At 34.0% G+C, this 10,235-nt stretch overlaps 1 protein-coding gene across 2 annotated transcripts in view; it reads left to right on the top strand.

The window, feature by feature from the left end:
- Positions 1–10,235, top strand: part of STK3 (serine/threonine kinase 3) — a 255,658-nt gene that overhangs the window by 29,283 nt on the left and 216,140 nt on the right. For both annotated transcript variants that reach the window (XM_029923871.1, XM_029923870.1), the window contains exons 2-3: positions 1,437–1,517; positions 7,653–7,781. In XM_029923871.1, the coding sequence (XP_029779731.1) occupies positions 1,437–1,517; positions 7,653–7,781 (210 nt within the window). The remainder of the gene's footprint in view (positions 1–1,436; positions 1,518–7,652; positions 7,782–10,235) is intronic.

Raw genomic sequence — 10,235 nt, 5'->3', positions numbered from 1 at the left:
GTTCTCCATACATGACATTTCATTCATACTGAATTATTTTAGTTCTCCATACATGACATTTCATTCATACTGAATTATTTTAGTTCTCCATACATGACATTTCATTCATACTGAATTATTTTAGTTCTCCATACATGACATTTAATTCATACTGAATTAATTTTATTCCATCAGATTCACATGCATAATCGCTCTCACCTCTTGTTTCCAGATATCTGCATATGCCATTCATATAGAGGATTTTTAAAGAAGACAAAACAAAACAAGAACACATTTTATTATGGCAGGCAGTCAGAGTATAAAACTAAAACCTCATAAGTGAAGTCAAAACACAAGTGAAAATATTTGAAACCTAAACAAAGGTTAATTTATCTTGTATGCAGATAAGAAAAAGACTGAAAAACCAGAAGAGAAATGAACAAAGGAAATGAACAGATGGTCTAGTTTCATAATGATGTTAAAAGATACTCAGCTTCACTCAAAATAAGAGAAATACAAATTAAATCTATTTTGAGTAAACGTTTTAAGCTAACATATTGACTGAAATCCAGATATATATTTAAATACTTTGTTGGTGGAATTGTGGGAAAAGAAGCCCTCTCATGTATTACTGTTAGGAGAATAAATTGGTACATGCTTCCTGGAGGGCAGTTTGCTAGTATCTATCAATATACATGTATATTCATATAACATATAGTTATAGTAGATAAAATGTAAAATGTAATCAATAACTTTAATAATTACTATATAGTTATTATAGTGATTATATTGTATTCTTTGTTATTAAATATGATTATGCTTATAGTGCATATACTTGTTCAGTATATATGCTTCTATTTGTGTTTATATATATGTATGTGTATACATATTCTCTGGACCTTGCAGTTTCACTTCGGGGAATTTATCCTACAGATACATTGGCACATGTGTGAATTGACTTATGTATACATTTATCCAGTGCAATGTTGTTTTTAATAGCAAAAGGGAACCTAAATATTCACAAAAAAGTGATTTGTAAGAGATGCTACACCTTTGCAATAGTGTAGGATATAGATGTAAAAAGAATGAATGAGAATGCTTTCTATGTACTTATGTTGTAGATTATCCAACGTAGGCTACACGTTGTTAAATGAAAACAGTAAAGTTATAGGGTGTGTGTAAAAAAGTGTGTATGAAATGTTATCTTATATGTTAAAAGGGCAGAGAAGTAAAAATATGTATTCATATTTGTATAAAGGTTTCATAAGAAGCTAATAAAAGTAGTTATTTGAGGTGTTTCTGGGCAGATTAGGAATAGGGATTGAAAGGAAACTGCCTATATATTTTTACATTGTTGTATTTTTGAACTATCTGGATAGATTACTCTTAAAAATGAAATTAAAAATTTTATAAAAAATCTTAAGGAAAAATATTTCTCTTTCTCTTTTTTTCATCAGTAAGCTCAAAAAGCTGAGTGAAGACAGTTTGACTAAGCAGCCTGAAGAAGTTTTTGATGTACTAGAGAAACTTGGAGAAGGGTAAGTACAAAAAATATGAAAGTAGTATTAGGTAATGACAAAATTATAAAATACTATATAATATTAATCTTTCACTAGAGTTTATTTTATTGAATTAGAGAAGTATAGAGGGAACACACTTCAACACTTCAACATAATGAAGGTCATGTATGACATGACGGCAAACATCATTACTCAGTGGTGAAAAACTAAAAGCTTTTCTTCTAAGATCAGGTGCAAGACATGGATGAACACTCTCACCACTTTTATTTAACATAGTACAGGAAGTTCTAGCCAGAGCAATTAGGGAAGAAAAAGAAATACAAATATATCAGTGAGATAGGAAGAGATAAAATTGTTTCTATTTGCAGATGACAAGATATTATATATAGAAAATCTCAGAGTCCACCGAAAATTTGTCAGAATTAATGAAATAATTATAAATGAATTGTAATTACATCAGAAAGAAGGAAACACCTAGGAAAAATTTAACCAAGGAGGTGAAAGATCTGTTTATTGAAAACTGTAGTACATTGATGAGCTGATAGATAAATATGTTAGATATATCTACTTCAATAAAAGTGGAAAGGAACAAAAAGAATAGTAGTAGTCATTAAAGTGAATATACTTTGTAGCAGTCAATATGAATTTGAAAAGACTGGAGTGTGCTGAATCTGGTAATTGTGTTTTTCAGAGAAGTAGGATATATATATATATATATATACACACACACACACACACACACACACACATATATAAAATAGAAAGGCAAGAAATTGCTGTAAAGTGACTCACAAGAAATTTGTTAATTCTGTCTGGTGTTCTTACTCATATGCTTGAAAGATTTTGAAAGATTTTGAGTTAGGCAAGTGAACATAAGACCATCTTACACGATGTTGGGACTCGTTTTACTTGGGGAAAAATGAATAATAGATTGTAAATAGAGTGTCTCAGTGAGACAGAAGAATAGTTGATATGATTTAAAATAATAGTAGAGAAACATTTCATTTTTGGCACATAGTGACATTTAATGAAATGGCAGAGTATAGAAGAACTTTTGAAATGATGAAAGGCACAAAACAAAATTAAAATGGTGTAAACCAGCAAGAGCAAGGAAAAGGAAATAGAGAAAACAAAAACGTAAAATAATAAGCTAAATGTAAGTTGGAAGGAAAAAAATGAAATATATTTTTCATTAAATGTCAGTTATCCCATTAAAAGACAAACTAGGAGGGTCAATTAAATTGCAAAATCCAAGAATATGCTTTGATAAGAGGCCAGTAGGTTAGAAATGTAGGGATATTTCCTATTAGAGATGCCAGATAAGGAAGAGATAATCCTACAATAAAAATAAAAAGAAATAGGAATGGCAATATTTATATTAGGTAAATTAAAGTTAAAAGATCTCAAGTGAATAAAGAGGGGTTAATATCCTGATAAAGAATAATGAAGGACATAAGGTAATATAAGACAGTTTATACGGAACGTATATGTATCAGTCACCATGACAGTTAAATTTGGGAAGGAAAGCTGTTAGAAGTGTCAGGGGAAGCTCATAAAAGTGTATTTAGATGCGGTATTTTCATATATCTCTTTAAGAATTGAATAAGAGTAATAGAAAAAAAGACATGGGGGGTCTAAATATTGTAATCAATGAATTTGATTATATTTATAAATATACAGTATATATCTGTGCTTGTATAACAATGTATATTTTGGCATTCCTCCTTTTTTTGGGTATGTTTGTGGAGCATTGATTAAAAAGCTAACAAATTAAAAAAAAGATTTTGCATATTTCATGGCTGATTATAGTTTACTAAAATCAGGAAGAAATAATTACAATGTGATAAAACCCATACTTGTTGGAAATTAGGACACATAGTCTGAGGTAACCTATAGAGATTAAAGAGGAAATTATGAATTATTTAGAAAATGAAAAAGAGAACAAATTATACCAGTATCTGTGGAATCCAGAGGAGCTGTAATTAAGGGAAAGCATTTAGTTTTAAATTTCTTTTAGTGCTTATATAATGAACTTAGAAAACTAATAAAATGTACCAAAAAATCAGGAAGAGAGAATTCATAAAAGAAAAAGCTGAAATTAATGAAATAGAAAATAAAAGTTAGAAATAATAAATAAATACAAAACCTATTTCTTTGAGCAGATCAGTAGAATAGTTAAACCTCTTCTGGCTTTCACTAAAGAAAGAGGAGCAAAAATATAGAAGGTTTGGAATAAGAAAAAAAGTACAAGCAAAGATAGAGAAACAATTTGAAGAATTAAGAGGTCACTATATGTTGCTCCAAAGAGAACGCCTTTGAAAATCCCAAAGTAGATGTTTTCATAATGAAATATAAATTTTATAAATTTCATAATAAAATTTAAATATATTATAAATTGACCCTCAAAAAAGTTAAACCTTAAATAGATCAATTACCATAGAAAAGATGGAAAGACAAACCTGTTAAAAAGATACCAACTCATAGCACACATGTTCATAAGGGTCATATGTGAAAATGTTCACCAACTGGTGAATGGCTAAAGTATGCCAGGTCTGTACAATGGAATATTTAGCCCTTAAAAGGAATGAGTACATGCTACTGTAGGATGAACCTTGAAAATGTTCTATTTAGTAAAAGAAGCCAGATACAAAAGCCATATATTACATGATTCCATTTATGTGAAGAATCCAGAATAGATAAATCTAGAGACCAGAAAGCAGATTCCAGATGATTTGGAGCTAGACAGAGGGAATGATGAAACAACATTGAGAATGCACTAAATGCCACTGAATCATACACTTACGCATTTTACTTAAAAAAAAAAAAAAGCGCCAAGTCTTTAAAGACACATAATTGCAGTTATTTTTATGAAGCCAACATAATATTAATATCCAAACTTGAATGTATAAGAAACAGAAAATTCAGCCTTACTTTGCTACCCATTATGGTTACCATGCTACTTTTTCTCTGGGTAGAAAGATTTTGCTAGTTCTTTTCACTTCTTTGAGGATCCCATCATTCATTAAAATTAGGGAGCCCATTTCCCTGTTGGCATCTCTCTTATCCCTGAGCTGCACTATAGAGCTTCCAGTGATGCTAGTGAAGGGATTATCTTCTGGACTCTCTCAGTGAACATAGTAGGGGTTGGGTGAGCAAGTCAAAATATAATATATCCATTCCAGTATTTTATCTACTTGAACCAATGATCTCCTTCCTCTAATGTATACTGAGAATCTCTGGCATTTCTCTGTAGGACACTTTAGAGTCCAAGTTTCAGTTAACTAGCTGAGCATACTGTTGAAAGCAACTCCTAACCATTTGAGATAACATTCTGAGTCTGGAATTTCTGGTCTTGTATCCCTATCAGTGAATTTCTTTCTCCCTAGAAATCTTGGAATCTGTTCCCACACATATTCTTTAGAATTCTGCTGATAAAACTGACAACCATCTTAAACTTTTTTGGAATGAAAAAGCAAGGTGCTCTTGCATCAGATTTTATACCAGATTTTCATCCCTCTGGTGTCTGGGGATTTGAGTGTAGGCCTGGAGTTATAGGCCTGGAAGCAATGGGAGGTGAGGGAGGAGGATCTACATTCCCTTCAAAGGTGACTGCCTCAGGTGAGGTCCTTATGGAGTCTTTAGGCATTGTGAGACTCATCTTCTCAGACTAGGGAGTAGGGTTACTTCTATTGGCAAGGGAGGCTTGGTAGGTTTGAGGGGTTCAAGGTACTCAGGTTAATAAATATTTACTTAAATGTCCCATTACCAATTCACTGGATACCTTATAGTTAAAAGCCTAACTTTAACAGAATAGACTTGGTGATGTTATGAATTTAGTTTGCAATATAATTCAGCTTCTTGCTTCGATTGGACCTTGAGTTTATTTTCAGAAGTCTCAGCCCTGTGCCTTTAAGAATTAAAACATTCTTTGGGGCATTCAGAAGTTTTATGATTCTTAGTCTTGAGCTGGAAATTTAAGCCCTGAGTTTCTTATATTTATTATGTAACTTTTCCAATGTAGGCAGGGACACCTAGCCTGTTCTTACAGTATTTGTACTCTTATTTTCACCATAACGTCCTAATGATATAGGTATTTGGTCTTCTCAAGTTTTACCTACTCTTTATGCAACTAAGGGTAATAGTTTAAATAATTCTTTTGCCCCTGAATGCCATATACTGTCAATATTCTATTTGTCACTTTTATTGAAGTCATTATCTTCAGACCTAAGAAAGAACTAATTCAAGATTCTTATCTTTAAGATTCTTTCCTTTGGAACCACTTCCTGTACCAAAAACTGTTGGTAGCAGGGTTTGATCAGGAAAAGAAAAGCTACCTGATGTACTTTGGGTATAGAGAGTTTATTATAAAATTAGGAGCTCAAATGACTTGTGGAAGGGCTGCAAATGCAGAGGTCATCAAATCTGCTGATGAAGGTCAGAACAGCCAACACTGAACATCTCTGCCTGAAACACTGAAGTGAATGTTTCTTAAAAGCTCACTAGGAAACTGCTGGAATCCTTAAGAATCTTTGAGAAACTCTTGCCAACTCTCTTATTCTGTAGCAACATGTATTGCTTACCAAAAACTCAGCAGGAAGCCACTGTGTATGTCACATTTGTCAGTGCATCTGCTACATCTGGAGAATGATGGTTTCTCCTCAACTTTTTGCCATTCAGATTTCATGCATACTCTTCTCATTGTCAGACTGTTAAGTGGGATCCATTCAGGGAAAGGAATTCTGGGAAATGTGGTTCCCAGCTTCTCTTTTGCAGTAATGAGACTTTAGAAGAGAGTGATGGTGTTGTGAAATTCTCGGTAGATAATTCATCACTGAATTCTGTATTGGCTTTTGAGGGAATATGAATATATATATTTATATACATATACACGTTTATATACATATATACATATGCATATGAGTTTTGCTCATATGACTTTTAAGGGGTAAATATACATATGTGTGTGTGTGTTTCTGTGCATACGTTAGGACTACACACACACAAAGGAGTGTTTGAGTATCAAGCTAAATTACTTCAGAAAGCTTAAAGAAACAGGATAGGATAAAATTCATTTTATTAAGGTAGCTGGTTTATCACTTATTTTTCACTTATTTTAAAAGATTATAAATTTGAAAGTGATCCTGCATAGCTTTCTAATATTAGGAAACATTCCATGTCTTCCAAGGGCTTGTTTTTCTTTCTCTGCTGTAGAAATGATACAGTGAGAAGAGTATAATCTGTGGAATCATTATATGTTTAAATTCTGTACTTGTTGGTTACCAGTATCTGAGTCTCTGTTCATCATATGAATGGTGATGGTAGTATTTTACTTCACAATTGAGAGGGTGGATTTTGATAACGCTTGTAAAACACTAATCCTGGTACCTGGCTTACAATAAGAACAGTTAAGTGGTAGTGATGTTTGTCTTCTAATTCATATCAAAGTACACATGGCTTCCTTCTCTCATTGTTTTTGCTTTTTAAAACATAAATATTTAATTGGCAAAGTTTCAAGAGTTGTAGCAGAGATGCTTTTTGGGCAAGTGGCCATTAGATCCTGTTACTCATTTGATATACCTGTAAGTGTGTGGTCTTGCGCTTGAGGAGAAGGAGCATTTGAGGAGCCCTTGGATGTAAGACTTAGGGAAAACCAGATTCTGCTTCTCTAACTTCGGCAATAATGTAGCTCAGTCCTCGACTGCGGGTTTCATTTCAATTTTATATGTTCTGAACAGTCATGGGGCTTTGATATTCTGGGGAAGATTTTGTTTAAGGTGAGATAGGCCTTTTCCCCTAACATGAGACTTTGGCTCTTTTTATTCTACACTTCATTCTTTTAATTTTCATTTATATCTTCTTAATGCTGCATTTGTTTGAGTTGACAAACCCTAAGTGTGCTTCTTTCATTCATAAGAAAAACAGCAAATCTTTACATGTGATTTTGATGATGTTAGTAGTTTTTAAGTATGTTAATTGAAGCATTAAAGTTAAGGTACAATTCACTTCTCTTATTGTTTGCTTACTTCGAATTATCACCATTAAATAGTGTTTTAAACCAGAAAAGACTACCTGCAAAAACTCACAGTAGACTTTTCTTTAGTATCTATGATGTTTGAAAGGAAAGAAATAAAGAAATGTCTTGGTTTCTTTTAGGTCTTACGGGAGTGTATTTAAAGCAATACATAAGGAATCTGGTCAGGTTGTGGCAATTAAACAAGTACCTGTTGAGTCGGATCTTCAGGAAATAATCAAAGAAATTTCCATAATGCAACAATGTGACAGGTATGAAGAGATTTTATTCTTTATTTACCTTCATTCTGATGAGTTTTGATAATAATATGTAAGAAAATATATTCTGTGGACATCTGGTTAGTTTTCTGAGTTTCCATCTAAAGTGATACTAATACTTCAAGGAAGATAAGGATAGTTTTCTAGGGTAGTCTTTAGGACTTACAGTTCCAGAGCAGAAATAATGTTATAAAGCAACATATGGTGACAGAAAATACGTAAGCCATTTTCTCATTTTCAGGGCAGATTATGGGTAAAAACTATTTTTTGATGTGAAGGGGGAGCATTTAACAGTCTTTTTTTTTTTAATGGAATTGTTTTTACTAATTAAAATCAGCCGTGTTTTATGTAAGTCTGATTCATTCAACAAATGTTTACTGAGCATCCCTGGTGGACCAGCTACTACTGTGCCAGAGTCTAGGAGTACTGAAAGAACTAAGCTATTGTTTTTCTTCTTGAGGGGCTGGTGATCCAGTTGGGAAGACAGATACCTACACAAATAGCTACAGTATAGCGGTCACTGTACTGCCCGGCGTGTGGGGTGATGTGAGAGCAAGGAGGCAGGACACCTCAACTCCCAGCCTGGAATTATGGAGTCTGGCATCCCGAGGAAGAGTTAAATGGTTGAGAAATGAAGCAATGAGAGAGAATAAAGAGAATTACAGGTAGAGAGGTGAAAATCAGCTCACTGGTATGTGCTCTTCTGGCAAGGTTTAGAAATACCAGAGTGGAAGGCATGAGACAGATTGGTGTGAAATGAGGTAGGTAAATGGAGCTGACCATGAAGTGTCTTACGTGTCCTAGTAAGTAGTTTGGTCAGACATGCAGTGTTTATAAATTAGGACTATGTTTAGCTGATAGTTACTTAAAGAGGGACTTTATTGTTCCCCTTGTACAAAGGTTTACAGGTAGGGTTGGTATAAAGCATAAAGTAACCATAGGCTCAGACTTCTTTTCTTACACTGTGCTGTCCTTAGTACGTGGCTTTTGTCCTTGTGCTTACTGTTATAAGAGGACTGGCTTTTGCTCCAGCCTTGTGTTTATGTTCCATGTAGAGGAAAAAGGGAAAAGGCAGGAAAGGGCTTTCCCAAAAACCTTCAACTTATGTTTTATTCATCAAAATTGACTGAGCCACATGGTATATTACAGCTGATGACTTGGGGGAGTCTGGATACATTGTCACCTCTGATCCAGTCACAGCCCCATTAGTAAGAGGTCTGTGAAAAACTTCCACTTCCAAAGGTATGTAAGGCCCACATGCTATAAGCCCTGTGGCTAATGAGGTGACTGAATAATCCTAGAGGAACTTTGTTGCTTGAGTCTGTTCAGTTTTGCTTTTCTTTATTGTGTACCCTATGTTTAGATTATATTACATATTTTCCATAAAGGCTGTATAACTGGGAAATTCAAGTGGTTATAGAAAAAAATAATACATTCCTCAGCTCTTAGTTCAAAATATGTAATTCCAAAGTTTTCCCAGACCTTACTATTAATTTGGTAATTTGATAAGAAGGTGGTTACCACAGTTTGTTGTAGAAAGAAAAGACTGAGCATAGAGTAGCGTTTGGCCCCTCAGGTGCTTAATACTTGCATGTTGCTGTTATTACTTTTAGTATGATTAACTGTAGTTTAGGGACTACTGTTGTCCTTTAGAGATTTTATTGAGGGTGCTCTGGGAAAGGCAGGGTAGCAAATATGCGTATTATACATATCTTCCTCTAACCTTTGTGCATCTTAGGACCTTTCTGCTCTTGCTCACGTTTCTTTATCATCTTCCTATTTGTTCATTTTGCTTTCATTTTTGATTCCTTCAACCTATTTTCTACCCTAAAGCTGGAGTAGATCATTCTAAAATGTAGATCATTCTAAAATATAAAACTAATTAAGCCATTCCCTGTATTTATTTATTTTTTACATTTATTTACTTTTGAGAGACAGAGAGTGAACCAGGGAGGGACAGAAAGAGAAAGAGACACAGAATCTGAAGCAGGCTCCAGGCTCTGAGCTAGTGGTCAGCAAGAGCCCGAGGCGGGTCTCGAACCCACGAACCGTGAAATCATGACCTGAGCCAAAGTCAGACCCTCAACCAAATGAGCCACCCAGGCGCCCTGTTTAAAACCTTAAATGGTTTCCTGTTGCCTAGATAGATCCAGCCTCCTAAGGATGGCGTATAAAATCCTTTATAATTATGCCTGTGCTTCCAATCTTCTCTCTTACCTGAGTTTCTCTTTTAAGCACACATTTACTTGCATGCTCTGTCACCCGACTCTTAAACTCTGTGATTTTGGGATTATGTCTTACTAAGTGCCCTTGGATCTTACTCAAATACAAGTACTACTGATTCTTGTCTGGGCGACTCAGCTGGAGAATATCCAGAAGGAACTTCACATTTAGCATTTTTAATTATTGCAGAGAAGCCTCTCAAATTCCTGGTCTGTTAAAGGCATC

This window comes from Suricata suricatta, chromosome 15, assembly GCF_006229205.1.
Source record: "Suricata suricatta isolate VVHF042 chromosome 15, meerkat_22Aug2017_6uvM2_HiC, whole genome shotgun sequence".
NCBI lineage: Eukaryota > Metazoa > Chordata > Mammalia > Carnivora > Herpestidae > Suricata > Suricata suricatta.
The sequence above is the reverse complement of the archived record's forward strand: the minus strand, read 5'-3'. Positions and strand labels throughout refer to the sequence as shown.